This window comes from Calypte anna, chromosome 4, assembly GCF_003957555.1.
Source record: "Calypte anna isolate BGI_N300 chromosome 4, bCalAnn1_v1.p, whole genome shotgun sequence".
NCBI lineage: Eukaryota > Metazoa > Chordata > Aves > Apodiformes > Trochilidae > Calypte > Calypte anna.
The window spans coordinates 18,262,966-18,286,752 of record NC_044247.1 but is presented as its reverse complement, the minus strand read 5'-3'; the positions used below and the strand labels follow the sequence as shown (position 1 = coordinate 18,286,752).

At 44.9% G+C, this 23,787-nt stretch overlaps 1 protein-coding gene and 1 long non-coding RNA gene across 3 annotated transcripts; one reads left to right on the top strand and one right to left on the bottom strand.

Annotated features, from left to right (window-relative positions):
- Positions 1-1,988: 1,988 nt before the first annotated feature.
- Positions 1,989-2,704, bottom strand: LOC115598200. Its single transcript, XR_003987478.1, has 2 exons — positions 2,632-2,704; positions 1,989-2,354 (listed from the first exon to the last, which is right to left on the bottom strand). It is a non-coding gene; the product is annotated as an uncharacterized LOC115598200 (long non-coding RNA).
- A 788-nt stretch (positions 2,705-3,492) lies between these two features.
- On the top strand, positions 3,493-20,906 carry ZDHHC15 (zinc finger DHHC-type containing 15). Of its 2 annotated transcripts, XM_008500134.2 has the most exons (12): positions 3,493-3,720; positions 6,531-6,557; positions 8,656-8,750; positions 9,533-9,653; positions 10,455-10,524; positions 11,095-11,127; positions 12,218-12,338; positions 13,632-13,764; positions 14,877-15,003; positions 15,780-15,889; positions 16,819-16,901; positions 17,955-20,906. In XM_008500134.2, exons 1-11 carry the CDS (start codon positions 3,603-3,605, stop codon positions 16,860-16,862), a joined length of 999 nt encoding a protein of 332 aa, XP_008498356.2. In that variant the 5' UTR covers positions 3,493-3,602; the 3' UTR covers positions 16,863-16,901; positions 17,955-20,906. The 2 variants fall into 2 exon arrangements, with proteins under 2 accessions (XP_008498356.2, XP_030304987.1); XM_030449127.1 differs by lacking the exon at positions 6,531-6,557 and having other exon boundaries at positions 3,526-3,720.
- The last annotated feature ends 2,881 nt before the right edge of the window (positions 20,907-23,787 follow it).

Here is a 23,787-nt window from a genome sequence, read left to right as displayed (position 1 = left end):
TTATCCACTGCAAGATAGTATCATGATGTTGTGGGTAAATGTATGATAGGACCATTGTATCTCACAAACTGAAGGAAAAGGATGGAGTCCCAGTACAGTGCTGCAAAGTCCTACCAAAAGTAGAAAAATTAGTTTTTTCAGGGGGTTCTGGGAAGGTGTTTATGTGGCAGTTTATCATAGTCTTCAGGCTACAGCTCTTTGTAGGTGTTTCTGATGCTCAAAATCTCTCCAGCACTGAGGAGTCAGCACCACGTTCCTTTCTTTGAGCATCCAAAATGTATTTTTTTTTGAGGAAAAAAATGCTGTTGGCCTTTATTTAAATTTCCTTAAATCTGCTTGTACTTGATTTTCTTATCTGCCTTTCTTATTCCTTCATACTGCAGTCTTTGGCAGAAGGTTTAAATAGTCCATTTACACCTGTGGGTGAAATCAGAGTCCTCTGAACCCAGCAGGAGTTTGCTGCTTTGTTTTAAGTGCTGTGTCTGATGTGTATGAGCAGGAAACTGCTCATGGCCAGAATGAAACTTAAAGGTACAGGTTTTCCTTAGGATAAATCCATGTCTTCTGAAAGCACTCTCTGAAAGTCAGCTGTTCACAATTGTTGGAGTTGCTGTGGAGCATCCAGAGAGGACTTTCCTTACTGTGTAAAATAGGCTGAAGCTCAGCTTTAGGTTCAGCTCTTCTTTTGAATAACACCTGAAGTGCTGATTCCTGAAAAGGGCACAGAGTGCCAGCTACCTCTGACTCCAGCTGGCAGTTTCACAGGGGCAGCTGTTAATTGAACCATGAGGGCAAAAAATACATTGCAAGAATCACAGGATTTCAAGGTCGCGTGGTTAACTTTGTATTTGGGAATCTCTTACCTCAGATGAGCTCGTGTTTGTATGACTAAGTCTCCCCTGGAAGCTCATGAAACAGAAGAATTTTGAAGATAATCCATGTGGATCTTAGAACACAGAAAAACTGGCTGTAGAACAAAAGAAAAATAGTCTTAGCTTTATTTACAGAGGCATTATCTGAGAACGCCTGCTCACTTTTACAGAGCTGTGTTGCTGTCTGTCACAATGTTGCATTCCTGCTTCATGGGCACACACGTGTGGAAGATGTGTCCTGGATGTGTTGTGCCTCCTGTCTGGGTGTTTAGCAGTTTTGTGATTTTAGGAGAGCTTCTGGGAGTCACTTCAGGTAGTGATTTAGCTCACAAGAATGATTTTTAAACCTTAATGTTTGGAAAATGAATTGCTAGACATAAGCTGTTGGCTTCTCAGCTCCATGTGGAGGGGGGAAGGAGGAGAAAGCAGGTGAGCACTGACTTCTTCCAGATCCTCACAACATCAAGTGTATGTGTCCTGAAGCCCTTCCCTGAAGCCCCAGACTTCTCATCAAATATATATATATGTTATATATAAAACCTATATATATCTAAACTATGAAACATGGGGTTCAAAATCTAAGGCAGATGTCTGAGACTTTGTGTTGAGGGCTTCATGCAGCTCAGGCCAAGAGATGTTATGGTATCTGCAGAGCAGCGTAGCTGCACTGGGGATTAGCCAAAAGCTTGGGTGAGCTGAACCACACACAGGAAACTAAAGTCCCCAAAAGTTCAGGTTTTGTACTCAAAGAGGTCAGCAGCCTGAAAAAGAAGAGATCAGTGACCATATAGACTGTGAGTGGGTAGAGAAGAGGTTAAGACAGCTGTCACCTTGTTATAGAAGAACTTTTTCAAGAAAGTCAGAGGTTGTAGGTCATCATCTTAAAATAATAGAAAAAAACCCAACCCTAAATATATGGATTTACAGATGTGGTCTAAGGATTTGTAGCTGATCTCTGAATTTCCAGGGATTTGTGTGGAATGACAAACGTGGTACTCAAACCCCAAGGAATTTGATAGGAGCAGTGCAGTCCTGTGGGTCTGAGAGCAACAGCAGGGAAAGTTTTAGAAGAAACTCTGAGGGGAAAAAATGAAGAACAAAGAGGTGACTGGAAAGTGTGGTAAATGACACCAGGGTTTTATCAGAAGTACACTCTGTTAGATAAATCACTCTCTTGATAAGAAAACTAATTTCCTTAACAGGGGCAATGAGGTGGATTTAATTAGCTGTAGCCCTAATTCAAAACACATTACTGAATGTGGAAATGAGGGGGATTCCTGCAGGAATTCAAAGACGGCTTTGGAGCAGGCTGGGGGGGGGTCTTTTCTCCTTCTTTTTTTACATGAAATGCAACATTATCAGGTTGTTGGGGGTGCTGCTTTTGTTCCACACCTTGTCTTGAATCTGATCTTCCCATGAAGAGTGACTGCAGTTTGTGCTGAGGACATCTGAGGGTTGGTGTTGGCAGTGCAGAGGATCATCCTACAAGAAAAACAAGATAGAACCAAGTACAAAAGTGTGTGATTGCAGATAAAATGAGCTTTTAGTATCAAGTTTCCTTAGCGGGGTGAGAACATAGAGGAAGGACACCCGAGGACTTGAGGTGTGGAACTGTCACGGGGATTCTGCCATGGAAGAGGCTGGCGTGGACTCTGAAGGACAGCCAAGTGCTGACACCTGAACACCAGGGACACTTGAACACCACAGATGGACTTTAATTAGGGCAAGCAATGAGGCACCGGGGCTTGTGCCCATGCACCTGGGAATTCCAGGAGCATCTTAAATCAATTTCACAGGGGCAGATCTGCCTCAGGAAAGCAGCTCTGTAAAGCAGTGGGGGAGATGAGAGGAGGTGACTCTGTGGTCACCTCCTAGAGGAGGTTTTGGGGGGGACTTTGGGTCATAACTCGATGTTGTGGTGCCAACCGCCCGGGGGAACCTTCCCAGCCGTGCTCCATGGCCGGGGGCCAAGGTGGTGCCGGCCGGGGACAGCGCTGTCCCCGCTGAGGAGACCCCGGACACCCTGATCCGCTCCCCCCGGAACCTTCATCCATCCCCCAGACCCCCTCATCCATCCCCGGATCCCCTCACCCTTCCCCTGCACCCCCTCATCCGTCCCCGGATCCCCTCATCCTTCCCCCTGACCCCCTCATCCTCCCCCCGGACCTCTTCATCCATCCCCGGACCCCCTCATCTTTCCCCCTGACCCCCTCATCCTCCCCCCGGACCCCCTCATCCTCCCCCAGACCCCCTCATCATTCCCCGGACCCCCTCATCATTCCCCGGACCCCCTCATCCATCCCCGGACCCCCTCATCCATCCCCGGATCCCCTCATCCATCCCCGGATCCCCTCATCCTTCCCCTGACCCCCTCATCCTCCCCCCGGACCCCTTCATCCATCCCCGGACCCCCTCACCCTTCCCCCGGACCCCTTATCCATCCCCGGACCCCCTCATCCGTCCCCAGACCCCCTCATCAATCCCCAGACCCCCTCATCCATCCCCGGACCCCCTCATCCATCCCCGGACCCCCTCATCCATCCCCGGACCCCCTCATCCTCCTCCTCATTCTCCCCCGGACCCTCTCAGCTGCCCGTCAGTCCCGCTAGGGGGCGCTGTAACGCCGCGCCGCGCCCAATCCGGTGGCAGCCCCTCAGGCCTCTCAGGCGATTGCCGATCGTCTCGGCAGCCCCGCAGGCGCTGCCCGATGCGTCGGTGCGGAGGGGTAAGATGGCTCTGTCGCGGGGGCTGAGGTGCTGCCAGCGGGCGTTCTCCTGGCTGCCCGTCCTCATCATCACCCTCGTCGTCCTCTGGTCCTACTACGCCTACGTCTGCGAGCTGTGTCTGGGTGAGCGCCAGGGCCGGGCCGAGGGCGGGAGGGGCCGTGATGCGGGGCGGGGCCCTGTCCGGTCCCCGGGCCGGGGTCCCCGGGGGATCCCCCCGCGTTCCTGGGGCCCTCCCGGGGCTGCTCTGTGAGGGTCAGGTCGGGGGGCTCGGACAGGGGCCCGGTGACATTCCTGGGGGAGCTCCTCGGTTTCTTCTCCTTCCCCTTCGCTGCCGGAGGTCTCGGTGCCGGTTCTGGCTCAGGTGCTGTTGGTTTCCGAACCTGCCCGGGCTCCAGCGCCGGCAGAACTTGGAGCTGGGGCCACACCTGGGCCCCCAGCCCTGGGGAAACTCTTGCTGAGCACTCGGGTGGGTCCCCACGGGGAAGCCATGAGCGGGGGGTCAGGATGTTCTCATTTTCCAGAACATTTGGATCCTCGTTGGGCTGGCAAGGAGTGGGGGCTTCTGCTCAGCCCCGAGTCCATCCTGATGCCAGCCGGGGAAGTGAGGAGTTTGTGGCGATCAGGAGGTTTATACCCCCAGAGAAGTCCCTGTTGTTGCCACGCGGTAACGTTCAGATGTGATTCCTGGTTGAAGCAGTAAGGAAAATACCTGTACAGGCCCTGCATTGCAATTGCTTTTCTGTGTTCTGAGAGGAAAAAAATCGGATACGTTAAATCACACCCAGCAGTCAAGTGATGTTCTGGCATCACGGAAAAAGTAAGTTTTAGAAAGGCAGTTTCTGCTGCTGGCTCATAATTATATGGCTTAATGTAGCAACTTTACCGTGTAGTAAGTTAGAAACTTTCCTCTATTTATTGTGTTCTGGTTTAGTGTGTGTTGTGCAAAAACCTCTTCCTAGCAGAAAGGCTCTTTAGGTGTGGTGGAGGTGGAGAGAAATGCTGGGAGCTTGAACTGTGAGGAGGAGCATGGGGCTCTTTCTCTGCAGGACAGGGGAATCCAGATAAAGGAAGTTCTCAGAAAGGTTGAGATGTTTTGCTGCCTTCTGGGACTGTACGGAAAATTTAAATCAGATTTTTGTTAGGCTCACCAGTGCAGTAAGAGCTATTGTTGTTTTTTTTTTTTTTCTCTTTGGAGACTAAAATAAAGTGCAGCTCCTTTGATGTTTTAATTAGCAGCTAGGCAAACCCCTCAAAGATTTCACAGCACCTGAGATTGTGGGCTGTTTCTTTCAAGAATTCCTGATCCAATATCTCCAAGGTGCATGGAACTGTTGATGAGACCACAGATGTGGAATTTTTCTGAAGTGCTGTCAGTCTGTTGAAACAAAGAGGCTTGTTTTGCAGTGCGCTGCAAATTCAGTAATAGTTAAGAGAGGTTAATTCCAAGTCTCAGTGCTGCTGTTAGAGCAAACTGCTGACTGAAGTGAGGTTTGGATCAGGCTCCTGTTGTTCTGCAGGACTCTGCTCCCTGCTCAGAATCACACCTTAAAATCACTCCTCTACCTAAACACCTATTTTTAATTTATTTTTTTTTTCACCATCTTTCTCTCTCGTGCATTTTATTAGTGTGTGGAGGAGGTGCTCTATACAGAAGTTGCAATGAATATTAATTATTTGTGGATCTGAACAAATGGCATCACAGCTACTTGAGAACCAGCTCAGGGGGCATTTCCTCCCTCCCAGCTTTCTTTCAGAGCAAAGCTTTATGTGCTGGCTTCTGATTTTCAGGTTCCCAGTGGGTAATTCTGCCCCAGGTGCTGCTCTCCTGGGGTTCCTGATCCTCACCTTCAGGCTGCTGAGGGCTGGCAGTGGTGTGGGGGTGCTGTCCCAGGGGGGTTTCTTGCTGTTGGCTTTTCAACTTTCAATCAGTGGTGTGGCCAACGAGTTGGGCTCCAAAGGAGACCTTGGGTTTGTGTCTGGCTGGTGGCTGCTGCCAAGTTTGCTCTGTTCTCAAGAAAAATCCTTAGAGGGGCCATGGTGCAAGTGGGAGATGAACTTGAGGAGAGAACCAGGCAGTGTTTGTGAGAGGCCGAGGTGCTTGGCATAGTTTGAGCAAAGGAAAAACTAAAGGTTTTGTAATGCTCTTGTTCATCTGAAACTGAGTGCAGAGGGACACAGCAAAGAGTTGGTCTCTTTTTTTGTCATCTGTGTTGTTGTGCATCATAGAGCTTGATGTCTTTATCTTTTTTGTTAAACTTCAATCATGGCTTTTGCCATGATGGATGAAAATCATCAGTAGCAGCAGAGCCTGAGCAATGCACCCTGTGCTGGTTGCTCTGAGGGGTTCTGTGAGTAGGAACTGCTTCTGGGATCATGGTCAAGGAGGGGAGGGGTTGTAAAAACTCTGCTAGTAGGAAGTGTTAAAATTATTGAGTCATTACAGCATTGCTGACTGAGCCAAAATGGAGCCAGTTTGTCATTTTTATTTGTGCTGATGCAGAAATTCAGTGGGGCTTTGGCTCACTGGAGGATGAGGACCACCTGGAGTCAGGTACAAAGCAGGCTGCATGGACCTGTCTGTGTGTGCAGACACAGAGATGGTGCTTGGGCTGATCCAAGAGGAGCCCTGGTAATCTTGTTGTGTCACTGTCACCAGTGGATCTTTTTTTTTTTTTTTGTCATATTTCTAACATACAGCTATACAAAATGTGTTTTATAATGAGGGAAATGCAGCATAAGTAAGAGGTACTGAACATCTTGTTGTGGGTGTCGCGTGAGCAGAGGAAGGAGGAACAGTTCTGGATGTGATGCTCAGTGGGTTCTCTTTTGGCTGTCAGTCTGAATGGATGGATTGCAAATTCAAATGTTCCTTGTCACCAGCTTTTCTGGGAATTCTATCTGCTCTCTAGACAACGTGTTTTTTCTTTTTCAGTGACCCTGAGCAACCCCGTGGAGAAAGGTATGTGACAGCCCTCAGTTTGGTGTTTGACATCCAGCCCTTGTGTGAAAAGATGGATAAATGTTCCAGATGAAATAGCAAAAAGCTTTCTGTCAGATTTTTTAACAAATACTCTCTCAGTATTTCCTTCCTGCAGTGATGTGTTCAGGAGGCAGGCAGCTGCATGCTCAGCCATGCTGTAACTTTGGGAGGAACTGGGAAATGCCTCTGGTTGGTTGCAGTACAAGCAGAAGAGCACAAATAGGCTTTGATCCCTTTTCCCTTTCAGAAAAACCCCTTTCTGTCTGCAGACACCCACACACCTCTGCTCCCTTTCTGTTCTACATTTTCAGAGCTGATTTTACAAGCTCAACAGAAAAGACTCATTCTGGTCTGTAGCCTGACGATTTGTTAATTTATTTTTTTTTTTAATTTGATCTTTCAGTGAAATCTGCTTTTAACCTTTTCTTGTAGGGAGGCTGTGACAAAAGATTTTGTGCTTGTTTCTGTTGACCACAACCCACACACTGAGTGGGATCAGAGCTAGACTGTGCTAGACTGTGCTTCCAGTCTCTGGCACAGAGGAGTTACTGGTTTTCAGCTGGCACAGTGTTCCATGGGGAACAGCACCAGCTGAAGCCTTAAAAATCCTCCAGATTGCTGCATCAAATCAATTCCCTTCCCACTGTAGAGCTGTCCCAACATCTGAAACTCTTCCAGAGCAACTCAGACAGCATGATACTCATGATTATTCAGCAGAAGAAAGTTATTAGTTGCCTGAGCTGTCAGTGCATCCCTGGGTCAGCTTCCTCCAACGTGCTGCTGTAATACTTTCTCAACAAAATTAAACCTGATGATGCAAGATTTATCTCCCTCCAATATTAAATTTAAAAATAGCTGAGCTCCATCAGCATGTGGTGTGAGGATAACATCTCTAGCAAACTTAAGGAGCACAATAAGGAATTCTCAGTGGCCCTTCACAGAATCCCTCTCCTTCTTGTGAGGGGAATCAGATCATCTGCTGTCTGGTCTGAAACTCCTGAAGCTGCTTTTGGCCTTTTTAGCAATTACATTTTCATTCAGCCAGCCCTGCCTGGGAAGTGAGGATGTGTTTGGATTTTACATTTCTCTTTCCACTGGTAGCTGTTACTTTAATCTTAGTTTCTAGAATTTGAAGTTTAAATCAAAAGGGGGAAACGAGGTCACTGTTACTATTAAATGGATTGTTCAAAGGAAGCTGCCTTGTAACTTCTGATACTTCATAGTGAGTCAAGTATTAAAGAAAGAGCAACCAGCCAGTTTGTGCAGCTGAAGGACAGCTGTCCTTTGGCTTTCTGACCCACAATGTGACTCCTTGAGCCCCAAAGCTTTGAAATAAAACTTGCATCTTGAAATAAGATGGCTCTGATGCATACTGGATACCATGTGAGCAGGCTGTGTCTACTGGGTTATAATTCTTTCTCTGTAATCACAAGACCCGTTTTGCTCGATCTGAGGGATATTTTCCTGACTTGTTTTATTGCATCAACTGTGGCAAATCTGAAAGGTGTTAAATAAGAGATTTGATGTTTTTCTGGTGGTGTAAAGCTCTATTAGAGTGTGTTACTTCTCTCAGCTTTGCCAAGCAGTGAGGAGCACTGTTGTGGTGCTGCAATTCTAACTGCATTAGGCAGCAACTGATCCCAAAATCTGGAGCTGCTGGAGTAGTACAGGATTAACCTCTGTGCTGCTCAGCACCAGCCACTTCTGCTTTGTCTGTGCCCGTGGCTGTGTGGAAGGGAGAGGAATCCTCTCATACCTGGGGACACAGGCTTGTCACCTGCCCTGTCACAGAATCAGATTGGGTGGAGGAGGAGGAGGAGGAGGAGGTTTGTGGGACAGAGCTGTAGCCACAGAGCTCTGAAATTGTGCCAACCTTTTTTCCAGGCTTTAGCTGCACTGTAATACTGATTGGCACCTTAAATCTTGTTCTTTTTCTTTTTTTTCTTTTTTTCTTTTTGGTCATTGTGAAAGGTTTGAATTATGCCCACTATGAATGAATTTTCTTTAAGAAGTTATTTTGCTTAAGAAGTCATTGTTCTGCTTCTGTTTTTTGTTTTGTTCTGTTTTTGTTTTTTAGTGGCCTATCTTATAATATTCCATATTCTCTTTGTGCTCTTTGTGTGGACATACTGGAAGTCTATTTTCACTCTCCCACTGCAGCCAGGCAAAAAGGTAAGAGCCTGAGCACTTCTCATTCCTTGCAGGATGGAAGCAGAGATGCTGAAGAGAACTCAAAAAACCTTTAATCCAGTTGTTCCAGACAACTGATTGGATTTCCTAGAGATAGAAAGTGACCCAGAGTTGTCCAAGAAGACTGAGTAATTTATCATTCTGAGAATGCCTGAACTCCCCAAAGAGCATGATTTCAATCAGAGATGGTGATCAGATGGCAAAGCTGCCTCTGCAGCTGTTCCTGGAGCCAGTAGGATTTTTCATGTTGGGAATAATGGGACTGATGATTATTAACTTGCATAATTATGGTGTCATTGATCTCTAAGCATTTAGCAAGTTGAGGACCTCTCTGGACTCAGTCCTATAGGAGTTTACTCAGTAAGGAGACTTCAGGTTTGATCCGGTCCTTGTCCTAATTGCAGGAATGTAAATTTATCAATAACAACTGATCCCAGTGTAGCAATCCCAAGCAGTGACAGGGCAGTGCTTCAAGTGTCCTTATCAAGGTTAGCAGGGTTATCAATGAAAACAGCAATCTAAGGCAGCACTAGCAGCAATTCCAATGATCCTTAATTTCATGTTTGTGCTTCTTACTGATGTAACACTCTGTGTCCTGGCAGTCCAGCACTTGCTGCCTCTCCTGCTCTTTTTAACAACCACGTCCTCACATGAGGTTCATCTCACTGGGAGGGGTGGGAGGTAACATTTCCACGCTTGCCTGGATGTGAAGGATTCTCATTGCCATCTCTGGGTAACTGCTCCTCTCTGACTTCTGCTTCCAGTACCACATGTCCTACGCTGACAAGGAGCGCTACGAGAACGAGGAGAGGCCAGAGGTGCAGAGGCAAATCCTCACTGAACTCGCACGGAAGCTGCCAGTGTACACCAGGACAGGGAATGGAGGTCAGCTCAGCACAGACCTTTGTTTCTCTAAGGCCCATGGGGCCAGTCAGGGTGATGCTGCCCACCCACAGGAGCTCTTGATGCCTCTGCATGCAGAGTAACTCTTGTGCTCCTTGTTTTGATGTGTTTCCTCTCAGGTTTTGTCTGGGAACACAAAAAAGCCTTGAGCACAAGCAAGCCTGGTGTTCACCTGCAGGGGAGTAGCAGGTGCTGCCTTTCAGAAGCTTTGTTCCCTTCTGTAGTGCCCATTCCAAAGCCAACTGGTGCTGTCTGCCTTCAGCCACAGCCAGAGGTGACAGAACCTGCAGCCTCTGGTCCTTCAGATGGGCTCTGCCTTAGACATGCCAGGCAGGATTCTGGGGAGGGATTTCTGGGCCTTGCTCTGTGGTGAAGCTTCAAAGAAATCCCTGTCCACGTCAGAGGCTCTGAGCTGTTCTGTGCTGTCAGACAGGCCCAAGAATTCTGAAGTAAAGAGCTGCTGCAGAGGCAACAAAAATGGAATGGATGTGAAGCCTGAGCAAAGGTGGAAGCCAGAGGGAAATGTACAATTCTGTTTTATCCCTTTTTAGCTGGTTGTGTGGTTTGCAGTGAGGAATGTTCCCCACATCTGTAGTCTCCAGAAGGATTACGAGCACTGCTCGTCCCCTTGTGACCTGGCAGCAAAAATCAGCTGCTAATGCTCTTATATTTTGATGTGATAAGAGGAAATTATATGAATAGTTAGGAAATCAGTGGAATATTCACTAACATGCAAAAAGAGCCCTTTTTTATTGCTTGGAATAACTGTGTGTTGAATTGCAGGTATCCGATTCTGTGACAGATGCCAGCTCATCAAACCCGATCGCTGTCACCACTGCTCTGTCTGTGCTGTGTAAGTCACTGGCTTGGTTTTCACTGTCTGGCTGTGGTCACCACCCCCTGCTGTGGGTGCCATGCTCCTTCACCTGTCTTTTGTCACCTAAAGGTCCCCAGGTGCCTCTGTTCCAGCTGCCCTCAGCTGTGTACGTGCCTGTGTGACAGCAGCAGCATTTCTGCCCTTTGTGGCCCTGGAGTGTTTGCAGTTCCCTCACCCACATGTGCTAAGTTGCTAGAAAAGCTGCAACTAGTGAAGATTAACTGATTAACCTAGAAAGATAGAATCAAGTAGGATTTGGACTTTTTTTAGGTTTTTGGCATGTTGCAAAATTTTAAGACCTCCAGGGAAGAGAAGTCCTTTTCATCTCTTCTTTTGCAGACTACTAAGGGCATTGGTTGATTTTAAGAGAGTAATAAGTATTCCATCTGGAAACAATATCTACTGTAAAAAATTCAGAGATGGTGTTGTCTTGAGTTTTGAGTCTTGTAGAAACATCCCAAAACCCAGAGGCTTTTGCTATTGATCTACAGTTGGCAATTTAGTACCAAATAAAAATCTGCTTTTTCTTTTTTTGTCCCTTTGCAGATGTGTGCTAAAAATGGATCATCACTGTCCGTGGTATGTCCTAGATCCTGGTTTGTAGCTTTCTGAAAAGAGAGGCTGTATAAACACACTCCTCTCACAGAGTAGTGCCTGTGTGTCTCTTTCATTTTACACCATGCATTTCTCTGTGCTGGGAAATTTATAAAACAATTACAATCCTGAAATGTCTGATATTTTGAAAGACACATTATTCGTGTTTGTTCCATAACTATGTATAAAAAAAATTTCTTCTATCAATACAGTTTAACTCACAACTGCTCATTCAGTCTTTGGCTGGTATTCAGATTTTAAGAACACTTCAACTTAGCCTTTAATTTTGGGTACACAGTTTTTTCAGCATGCAGTTGGTGGTTGCTTTCCATAATAATATTTGCACGCAGGTTGTTTCTGAAGTGATGCCTGGCACCCTTGCATGGGCACAGACAGTTTGTGTAGAATGGTGCATGGATGAATTAAGCTTTACACTTTCTGAGAATTGCTGCCACTAAATTTCTTAAACTCTTCCTGTTTTTTTTTAAAAAAAAAAAAAAAAAAAAGGAAGATTTCTGAAGCAACAAAACCATTTCCCCACCTGAACCTCCCTGGTAAATCATAGAGGATTTTTAAAACCTGAATTTTCTGACAAGCACCTACTATTTTTTCCTGTGTTCCCTTTTTAGAGTTGTCCCTGTGCATGGAGTATTATAATCAAATCTGGGGTTATTTGGTTTATATGTGAACAGACAAGCAGTGGTGAACCTGACCCTCAAGTTTTGCAGGTGAATAAAAAAGTCCTGCAGAAGTCCCAGACCTGGTAAACCTTTGCAGACAAGAAGCAGACATGAGCAATTAGAGCCTGGCTCTGCCAGATTTCCCAGTGGTACCAACTTAAAAGCATTTCCAAAAATAAGAACTGTCCTTTTACTTGACATAGCAAGAAGTCTTGCAAGTGAAAAGCAAAAAGACTTCAGTTATATTCCATTTTGACCACCAAGGGGAGCAATATATTGATGAAATTGTGTTGTATAATCAAGAGGCTTAATAAAGCCCCCAAAATTGTCATATTCATTGTGTTACAACTGTGTGCTATACATATCCTGATTTCAACTTTGCTTTTGTTCTCTAGGGTGAATAACTGCATTGGATTTTCTAACTACAAATTCTTTCTACTGTTCTTAGCCTATTCTTTGTTGTATTGCTTGTATATTGCTGCAACAGTCTTCAAGTATTTCATTAAGTATTGGACAGTAAGTTGTGAAATCTGGTTACTTTTTCATATCCTGTGAGTCTTGTGGGGTTTAGTCACTGCTTACTTTTTTGCTTTCAGTCAGTGGAGGGTCTGCATTTTTCCCACAAGGCATTTTCCTGAGCCCTTCTTTGGTGTGTAGCTCCCGTGACATAAATGTGTCTGAAATGCACAAAGGGAGAAGCAAATAGACTGGAGGAATTTCAAACTGTGGAGCTGGCTTCTGGCAGAGAAGTTTCAGTGTCCTTTTCCTGTTCTTGTGTTGGTGTGTATGTATCTCAGAGTCTTTGGTATCATCTCAAAGTGTAACATCCTGGCATTGAGCTGGATCTATTTACTCAGCAATGTCAAAACCCCAGGTTCATTTTCTGATCCCCCTTTGACTCCTTTCTCAATTTCAAAGTTGGCTGAAATCAAGCATGCTTGTTCAGTTATTGATTACCACTCATATGCAAGCAATGCCAACTGACAGTTCCAGGAACAGGCTGGCATTTTATCTCTTTTTCTTTTTTTCATAGCCCCTCTGCTGCTAGCTCTGTGTGGCTGTGTTTCAGTAATTTAACTTTGCTGTGCATTAATTTATTACATTTCTGTTGTGTTACTGGCTAATCACTTACATAAATGCCTCGGGAGATGCTCATGGGGTGCTAGCAGGAATTATTTCTTCTGCTGAGAAAAGCTCCAAGACTTGAGCTCTGTGGCTGCGGATTTGGGATGTGCAGCAGCTGAGAAGTCATTTTTTGACAGTGAGGTCCCAGCTGTGGCTGATGAGGATCTCTGGCCCTTGACTTCTGCTGTAGAAGGAAATCAGAGTTTCTTCTTGTAAGATCACACTTGGCTTCTAAACCAAACCAACCCTGCTCAGTTCTAACCCTACCTGGTTGCTGTAGCTGTGGAGGTGTTCTTGGCATGCTTTATCCTGCAAGGAGGGCAGAATTTTCATGTGTGCACAGGAAACTCAGCAGAACATAAAGAGGGCTCCAGGAGCTTGTGGCTGCTTCTCTCCTGTGGGCAGAGGGCAGGTTTCTTGTGCCCAGGTGTGAAGCTGTCAGTGTGCTGGCTCTGCTGCATACAAAAAGTGGCAGCAAACCCCAACTCTTTTCTGCTTTGGTTGCAGGAGGGGAAATGAACCAGATCACCTCTTTGTCACTTCTTGCTTTTGCTAGTGAGGTCTGACTTTTGTGTACATGAGTTTGAGAACTCCAGATAGGAGTTTTAGAAGATAATCTTTCTTCTCCTTCTGGGAACAAAGAATTTCCAGCTTTTATTTGTTCTCTGTTGCTTTTCTTTCCAGGGTGAACTGACGAACGGCCGGTCCAAATTCCATGTCCTTTTCCTTCTCTTTGTGGCCATCATGTTCTTTGTAAGCCTGATGTTTCTGTTTGGCTACCACTGCTGGCTCGTCAGTAGGAACAGATCTACTCTTGGTGAGGCCCTTGTGTGTCAGCTTTCTAAGACACCAGCAGTGCTGTGAGAAGGACAGAAAAAAAACCAAAACACAAGGCTTTTGTGTTCTACTTTTCTTCTGGCTTATAAGGGGAGGAAGATTTCAGATCTTGAAATTTGTCACTTCAAATGAGCTCTTATTAGCTGGTGTGACAAAAGCTTTGTCAGGAAAACAAGAGCCTTAAAGTGTGAAAGTCCAGTTCTAGAAATGTGATGCAGATGTGTAACTACATTTGCTGTGAAAGCAGTGCAGCTTTTCAGGAATAATTGTTCTTTGTGCTCCTGTGCTGGAGCAGCCTGGAACAGCTCAGGAAGGTTGGGGAGAACTGTGTCCATCTTGGCAAAGGCAAAGAGCCCATGACTGTGGAACCAGTGAAATGAAAATCTGGAACAGTGCATTCTGGAGTGATTTTTTTGTATTTCCTCATTTAAATACTGCTCAATTTTTAACACTTTTTTGGATAAAGTTTTATAAAAAAGCCACACATTATTGAGAGTTTGAGCAGATATTCTGATTTGGTATAGTTATGAACTTCAAAACTCATTCCAGGGGGCACTGAAGCTCATCTCTCCTGAGGCATCAGACCTGTGCAGCAGCTTAGAGGGCAGATAAAATTGTTTCTGGTGTGCTCCAGGTTCTCCTCCCCTCTATTTCTTGTGTCTCACCATGACAGAAGGTCTATTTGCATACGTTTGTTCATTAGGTCATTAATGAAAGAGGCAATTTCAATCTCTAGTGCCACTTCTGAAACATGCATTGAAGACCAACCTATTTAATTTCCAGATTTTTACTTAGAAATTTCAGTGGGTCTCACACAGAGATGTTTTAGCTCCATTCCCTAGGTTAAACACAGGGTTTGTGGTTCAGTTTAACTTTTTCCTGTCGTTCAGCTGCAAGACCAAATCCCTGCCTTCAGTCTGAAGGTCTTTACAGCCTTGCAAAGTGAAGAAAATATTATTTTTTAACTTTGTATCTTCGTAATGCTGGTTCATAAAGTGTTAAATTGTGCTGTCTTTATATGCTTACAACTGTGGTTCAGAGTATTTGGCATTGATTTTAATTTTCTTTCACTGAAATTGTCTCTGTGTGTAGAGGCTTTCTCAACTCCAGTGTTTCAGAACGGCCCAGATAAAAATGGATTCAATCTTGGCTTTGTAAAGAACCTTCAGCAAGTGTTTGGAGAAGACAAAAAGCTGTGGTTACTCCCTATTGCCTCTAGGTAAGAAATAAGCAACTCAGAGCTAAAAGATGCTGGAATTCACTGAAATAACTTCCTAGCAGACCAGATCACAACCTTTTCCAGTAGGAGTGAATCAATCTAAGGCCCAGTTGCCATCTGTTGTCCACTCTTAGGTTAAATCTTTACATATATACATCTTACACTTGAACAGATCTTTGCAGAGTGTGTTTTAATTTTTTCCCTGTTTTGTGTACAGGTTTACACCCCAGCAATGTGGGTCTTTTAGGTGTTTTTCAGTAGCTTCTAACTAAGAAGTTGCCATTTTCTGTTGGGTGTCATTCCAACACAGAAGTCTAATTTCTGCCCTATGGTATAAATAGATAAAATTTAAACCTTGGTACAAATCATTTCTTTGACATAAATGTTTTCCTTAGTTCCCCCTTCACTTCTACCTGTCCCTAAGGGTTTTTTGGTGTTTGCTTGGGGTTTTTTTTGTTTTCTGAATCTAAAGGAGCTGATCAGGTAGGTACATTCCAGTCCTGCTAACAATTACTGGATTCCAGGCTATAGCTCTGAAATTTTATTCTCCAGAGCTTGAAAAAACTGAGGACCAAAACTACTCACTACTAAAAATTATTATCTGAGCTGCCACAAAACCCAAAGGCAGTATTTTTCAAAATACAAGAATAACTTTAAGTAAACACTGGGAACACAGGCAGCAGACAACTTTGTGTTCAGGTAAAACATGTAGGAATTGTCATCCTTTGGTCACTTACTGCTTTTTACTGTGTCTTTCTCTGCCTTTTCCCCTGCAGCCAGGGGGATGGACATTTTTTCCCCATGAGAGTTTTGTGTGAAGCTCAGAACCCTCTCCTAGGGAATGAAGAGCAGTGGGAAGGTGATGGAATAGATGAAGAACCTCATGGTAAGTGAAGGAAATGAATTGTGTCTTGACCTAAGGGATGAATTGTAAGAGCTGATCAAATAAATGGTATTGGCTGAGTTGTGAGTGGGCAGCTCAGACTTGCCTGTTGAACACTAAAATTAAGCCCTGCTTTGGAGTCAGCTCTTGTTTGTTGGGTTTTTCATAGTAGAAACTTGCAAGTAAATGCACTGAGGGGTTGTAGCACATTGCAGGAGGTCTCATCTATCCTTTTATCAGTTCCCTTTGCCCTTCAGGCCCTTGGCTTTCCTGCAGGGATGCACAACAAAGGGCTCTTCTCTGGAACTTCCCATCTGAATAAATGGATTAGATTTTACCTGGTAAACTGGATGTCTGTGCTAATAAATATGAAAATAACCTGATAATGGCAATAGCACTGACTCTTTTTATGCATAGTAAGGAAACAAGAGGCCTGGGCACATTTATTTTTGGGGTATGTATTGTGATTTCCCAGGTCATGAACCTTTTTACCCTCCCTCCCATCCAGCAGAAGGGTTCCAAGGGACTGTGTCATAGGCACAAAGGATGTTTCACTCTTCTTGTTCCCTTACCACTGCTTTTCTTTTTTGTGAGGCATCAGCAAATGGAGTGCTGTAAGCTTAATAGATTCCATCTTATGCAATAGAATTTATAAACCACTATAATTTTCCAACCAGAAAGGCCTGAGATGTTCCATTATATCTCAAGTAGCTTTATTTGTCTTTCTGGCTTTCAAGCTTGTAACAGTTATGAAATAGATGAACCAAATCATCTCAGTTTTAAATCTGCCATTCAGTCAGCTCTGACAAGTGGTTGTCTATTTTTATTTGGAATCATTCTTAAAAAAACACTCCCACACTTGGTGGAAAATATATTCTCAGGGAGAAAACCAGATTTGCTGACCTCTAACTACTTTATTTTTCATTCTATAGATTCTGGTGAAGCTTCATCCCTCGTCATAGAAAGGGAGACATAGCACTGTGAGAAGGCAGCAGGATAAAGCTGCTTCAGAGAGGTCAGTATTTTATTTGCTTCATTACCTTCTAAGCAGCCCCTGCTGGGTCATGCTGGGCAGGTTTTGCTTTTCACAGTGCCCAGGCAGGGACATTGAGGGTGCTGAAGGCTTTGGAGGGTGCAGGGGTGATAGCAGTGTGCCAGCCAGGCCTCCCAGCCCACTGCCTGGCAGGATTTCACCAATATTTCTCCATCTTGTCCAGAAATATATTGTCTGAGAGAACTTCAAAGCAAACAGTGGCTGGATGCCAAGAGAACACAGGAGCCAAAAGCAGGGGAGGGCACAAACCCTGCAGCTCCTCTGGTAAACCTGGTAGAACAACTCTTAGCCCTGACTTGTGCTGTTACAAGCTGGGAAGTCTGGTCAGTGACTGCTGAGAGGTGTGGGGAAGGAATGGAGAGAATCTGAAGTTGAGAACATCAAGCTGCAGTTGGGAATAAATGGCAATGATTTGTGCTGCCCACACCAGCTGTTCCTCTCTGATCTAGTGGGGGTTTTTCATCCTGAATAAACCTGGGGCCACCAACAGGTGGTAATTGTGTAGGGAAGATGCTGCCACTGGAAAGCTCCCAGGTCTGCCAGCTGCCTTCCACAGCAGTGGGGAGGTTTGGGACAGTCAAGTCCCACACGTGTGGTGCTGCAGGAAGCTGCAGGCTGTGTCCTGACCTGTGAAACGTTTGCAGGGTGTCTGAGCAAGGTTCAAGGAGCAGGGGATGGGACAGTCAGACAGAATTTACCCCTCTCTTTTCTCTGGGTGTTGAATTACATCATCTGACAGAGCTCTGTAGTCCTCATTCTGCAGGGCTTGTTTTATAAGTGGGCTTTCTGCATATTGTGGATGCAATTCCATTTTCTTCCACTGAGAAGAAAAAGCCCAAAGCATTTTTTTTTTCTGCTGCTTGTCAGTGAGGACTGAGGGAGTGAAAAAACCCAGCATTTTCCCTGTCACTCTTCGTGCCTTTAAAACAATGCTCACAGTCAAGATTAGGCAGCCATCCAGTGCTCATCAAATCAGGGCTTATAGCTGCACATTTTTCTTCATTTAAATTTCAGCTTCCCTCTCAGGAGTCAACATTCCTTCTCTTGGCATGGACTTCAGTTCTGAGGGGCAGACAAGTGGATCTTCAGGATGAGAAAACATTATGAAGTATCATCTGATTGGAACCTGCATTCTAGAGTGCTTCTCCAGAAATCCTGCCAGCCAGATGTTTCAAGGCTTTATAAGTTTAAGTTTTGGAGTGAACAGAACAGTTTTGTAGAGTGATTCTGGCCAGTCTTCTTTGGCCTGCTCTCTTTATTTTATAAATAATATATATATTTTTTATTCTACATAAGTAAAAAGTACTGACACGAGGGCATTTCCAGAGGCCTTTTCGTGTTGCAGACATCAGGGACTTGAAATTCTTCCAAGCCATAATATTCTTGGGAATGGTATTTATTTTGAGACTGATTCTCTGACAAGTGGTGTTTCCTAATGTGTTTAAAGTTCTGCTTGAGCCACTTAAACTCAGTGAGAGACAGACCTGCTGAAATTTGGTACTAAGTTGATGGTTGGCTCCAAGTGTTTAAAGAAAAAGAGCTGACGATGCTCATACACGTGTGCAGCTGTGTGTGAAAATAAAACATTCACATTGCCAGTATCAAGATTCAAGAATATTGTGGCCATAGAGTTTTTTACACTTTTTTGGGTTTTTGCTTTTTGAGTGGTGTTTAATTATCTTGGAGCTTGAGTTATAGTGCCCCTTAAGCTCAATCCTGCTTGCAGTCACCCAAAATGCAAAAGGGAACTTCAAACAATCCAGTTTGCATTAATTCCTAGGGCTGAAATGACAGAGTTTGCCTGATAATTAGAGTACTGTCAGCTCATTCCTGTGAGTTTGATGGGAATGCTGTGTGTGTGGAGTCAGAGAGGAAAATGTAAATTGGAAAGACACAAGTTGGGAATGTGCACTGGAAGTTCAGCTCCAGCAGCAGTGTTTGGGGGTTACACCCCACAGAGGTGGTTTGGGTCCCATAATGCTGAAGACTCAAGTGATGTATTGAATTTTTTCAGACTTTTTCCTCCATAAATGTATTGAGTGGTGGTTTAAAGGTTTTTCAGCAGTAAGAGGTGATCAGATTTCTTACTAATTTTGTTCCATGTGCAGTCAAAGGAATGTATCACTGGTTTTATTCTGTGCAGTGGGACTGAGGATCTGCTGGTGGGATTATGTGCATTTTCCTAGTCCTGAGGCTTTTTTTTATTTGCATGATTCAGACCTGGCAGCTCCATCCCTTGTGTTTGAATTAGGTGCATGCTCCACTATTACTGTACTGCCTTGAACTGGTCTGTTACTGTTTCCTGTCCCCTTTTTGTGTTTGTTTATCAGCTCTTTGTGCTGACACTGACTGCAGAAGCAGTTGTGCTATCATGAGGAATTACCCAGTGAGTGTCTTTTTGGTGACACAGGTTCTGCCTCCATACTAAATCCTTTTTCCCTCTGTTTACTCTGCTGCTGCTACCAGTGGAAATGTTTGAGAGACAGAATCTCACAGAGATTTTTCTGTCCATATGGGAAAGTGTTTAACTGCCTGGTACAAGCTCTGCCCTGCAGACAGGAATGTTATCCAGCAGCCTCTGCAGATGGGTGCAGAGCAGGCAGCTCTGTAGGGTGTCCCATTGCTGGAGTTCAGTTGTTAGGAGGCAGGGGGTGTGCAGGGCTCCCTCCTCCTCCAAGCAGTACTGAACACTCTGAATATTCCTGCTTCAACCTTGTCTTGTCAGGTGGTTCTCTCATCAAATGGTTGTTGAATGCTGGAACACTTTTTTCCTGTCAGTCTGAGCTGGCATTTCTAATGCAAATCTCTTGCTGGACCTTAAAGCTGTGGTTGAGGGAAGGTGGCAGGAGAATTAATTGCCTCATTTCTGGCAAAATGTGTTCTGGAGGAGGATCTTGAGAGGAGGATGGCAGCTAAACACAGTAAGAAAATGGACAGGAATTTAGCACCAACAGGGGTGCTATTTGTGCCTTTTACACCTCTTTAAATCCCTTGTATATAAAACCAGGCAGATGGTTTGGAGACTTTTTGTCTCATTCTGTCAGCCCAGGTGTATTTTTAATCCAGGAGCATCCGAGGTGTGTCCCAAGCTCCTCTGTGGCCACTGGGCCAGGTGCTGTCAGGGTTCTGACTGTCAGGAAGACCACCAGGTGCTGCCTGTCATTCCACCAAGTCAGGCTGTGACACGCGTGTCCTGAGAGACACCCAGCCCACGGGTGACAGAGACCTCCCAGGAGTGTCTGACGGTGCTGAGCACAACCACAGGTTTGTTAGTGTGGGTTCAGCCCCAGCACAGCAGGTTCTACCTCACCTTTGTCCCCTTTGTGGTTTGTATTTCAGCATTCCACAAACACATTTCACCTCCTTTGTGTGAGCAAGGACTTTCCCTGCTCTCAGCAGCTTTCCTGAGGGGATGTGGGTGTGTGGAAGAACAAACACTCTTGCTGGATTTTGCTTTGACACCTGCCAAGCTGTGTCACCTCTGGACTCACCCATTAATCCTCCAAAATAACTGACTGCTAACAACCACCTCCCCCTCTCCTCTCCCATTTACCTTCAGGTACACTGTACCCTAAAAAAAAAGAAAAAAAAATAGAGATAGCATCATATTAACTAGAGAAACATCATATTGATGATGACTTGGGGTAAGTTGTGTCCTTGGCCAGCAAGTCCTGCCTGAGGAATCAGGACTTTAAATCTCACTGCACTGCAGTTTAGTTTTGTCTCTTCCTGGCTTGGTGTGGGCCTGGAGTGCCCAGGAGCAGCAGGGTCCTGGCACCACTCTAGCAATCAGTGTTTACTTTGTGGAACTGACCAGAAATGATTCAGTAGAATCTATCCTAGCTGTAGTTTTTTTAACTCCCTATGCTGGTATGGACTGAAAGCACAATGTTGATTAGTTGTCAAACCTGATGCATAAAGTCTGTAACACAATGTGAATGTAAAGTCTCAGGAGGAAAAAAAAAATTAAGGAATTCCCTTTTCTTCCTGAAGTCAGAGATGCTGATGTGTGCCCATGGATTCAGGGACCTGCTGCCTCCCACATAGGTGTTCTGGCAGCACAATTTACTTTTACTCAAGTGTTGAACTAACAGCTAAGGAGGTGCAGCTGGCCACGTTTATTAAGCTGGTATTAATTAACTCAGAGGGCCACATTTGCATTTTGGTGACTCTTGTGGTACACATTTGGTAATTGATCCAGAGTACTTGAAAATACTTTGACTTGATTGCTGTTTTTTCTGGTTCTACCACCTTCTGTTTTGTTACTTGAAAAAATAAACCTGTTCTGAACCCATCAGGTGAAACACTGACATGGCAGAGCAGCTTTTCCTGTGACAAGGAGTGACCTGCACAGCCTGGCAGCCACAGGGGGCTGTGGCCATGCACTGCTCAGTGCTTTGCTTTTGTAATGAGCACCAAGAGCAAACCCACTGCTCTACAGGGTTTATTCTTCTTGTCCTTTTCCTGTCTCTCTCCTTTTGCAAGTCTTCCCTCTTCCTCCTGAATGTACAGTGTAATTATTACAGCTTCCAGCTGCTTGTGCTGGAGGCGTGGATGCTGTGAGGGCGAGCAGGTGTCATTTCAAGCAGCTGTGCCACAGGTTTTGCTTTGTGACTGATCTTGATGTTTGTCAGGTATTGGTTTGTGATTCTCATCATCCCAGCTCTGCTTTGCTCAGCACAGAACTCAGCTTCCTGCATTGCTTTCCTCCCTTTCCTGAAAACTTTTATTTCCTCCTTTTCCAGCTTCCGTTTGGAATGTAAACCTGGTGAAATAAGTTGTCAGTTTACATTTCAGATACAAGCCTGTAAAGTTGGTTATGCTTCCATGCTGCTTAAAATGTACTTTTTCTGTGTCAGGTTTGAAGATTTGCAGCAGCATTTCTAGAATTTGAAAAAAAAATATAGAAGAATTGAGTTGTAGGGAAAAAATAAAAAACACTAAAAAAACCTAGCATAAAAGACAAAGGGATCATCAGCACTTCCCAAGAGAAATGAAAATCCAGTGGATTCCTCTAAGTCTTGGTGTATTACTTTTTTTTTTCTTGCTTTTTTTCCTAGAGGATCTGTGAGCCTCGAGGATGTGTAAGAGAGAGAAATTCCTTGTATCAGCATCTGGTGTCCTGGTGGCATCCAGAGCAGCTGAGGTGGTGCTGAGGTGGCCTCCCTGAGGAGGAGGAGGTTTGGTTTTTATGCCAAGCAGTTTGTGTGAGGTGGGTGGAACCTGAGTGAACTCCAGGAATTCTTCTGCAGTAATTACAGTAACATGTAGTTCCTGCTGGATGAGCTCTTCCTGAGAAATTCCAGATTGCTTTGTTGGAGCAGGGAATTTCTAACAGCTTCCCTTTTTGCTAGTAACACATAAAATAGAGAAGGTTGTGTTACTTTGTAAATTATTCTTCCTCTCCCAGCGTTTTCCATCTGAAAGTGACTCATTCATGTTAGTTGTGAAAACAGGTCCCTCAAAGGTAAAACTGTAATGAATTATCTCAGGATCAGTTAATTGCAGACCTGTCTGCACATCAGCCTTCAGCACCAGGAGGTTTTTTTACCTCACTTCAAAGTCCAACATTTGGTTTTGCTCCCAGGTGCTCTGGCTGGGTAGGGCAGGCTCCTACCTCTGGGTGGGCAGACACCCCCTGGTCCTGCCCCCGAGAACTTGACAGAGATTTCAGTCTCTTGGCCACATTCAGCTGCTTTTCAGCCAGCCTGATGCTGGTGTGGAGCAGTGTCTGGTGTACGATGAACGTTGTTCTCCTCAGCCAGGGCTGTGCTGCTCAGAGCTCTGCTATTTAACCCAATTTCTCACCCCTTAGTTTAAGAGGCAGCAAACGTTTTGTGGGAATGTCACAAAGGTTCCACTGGTGGCACCTGGGATGTTCAGCTGGATTCGGTTGAGCTCTGCTGCCACCACTGAGACTTTTGATACCCAATTTTTACAGAAGCTTTGGATACTTGTTTGTACTGTACAACAAGCACTGGGTGTACGTTGCACTGGCATTTTCTGGGTGTTTGTATGGAATATCCTGTACCTTCTGCTTTGTCATTTTTTATGATGGTTTATACTGGGGAGCCTGTGTGGTTCACACTCTGCTGCAGCCATGAACTGCATTAAAACCTTTTTTTTTGGCTAATTTATGAGGCTTCTGAATGGTTATTTCCTATGACATAGCCTGTGGTCTCAGGGAAAACATTCTCTCTCTGGAAGTTTTACAGAGTTGTAATTAATTGAAATTGCTGCTTGGAGTGGGGAAGGTTTCTTAGCTGTTAAAAAAAGGCTTCATCTGTCCCATCCTAAACACTGTCACATCTTAGGAGGCATTGGCTGGGGCAGCCTTTGTGTTCCACTGGTGATAGGAGAGGGGTGACACGCTCTGCCTGTGATGCTTTAGAATATGGAAATATTGCAAAAATAAGAGTGGACTGTATTGTCTTTATATATAAATTTTCCCAAAGTTACAGCGAGGCAAGGTCCCAGCCAGTTAAGTGTTGAGTATTTTGTGTTTGGTGCCAGAGGAATTAAAGCCAAAGAAAGAAAGTATTTGGCTGCAGATTGATGTTTAATACAATTGATACAATTCCCGCATTGAGGGGTTTGGAGGGTGCTGAGCCACGAGGGCTGCATTTTGTATTTTAACTCCAAGCCCTGCTGCTCTGCCACCAGAGCCAGAAATTGAGTTCAGGTTTTTGCCACAGCTTTCCTGTCTCTGAGAGGCTCAGCAATGCCCCTTCAGCTTAAGAGGCAAAACTTTGTGCAGAATTCCTGCAGCCAGTGCTGCTCCTGCCCTCCTGTCCCACCCAGCTCTTCAGGGCACCTGCACTACAGGAAGCATCTTGGTTCAGTCACA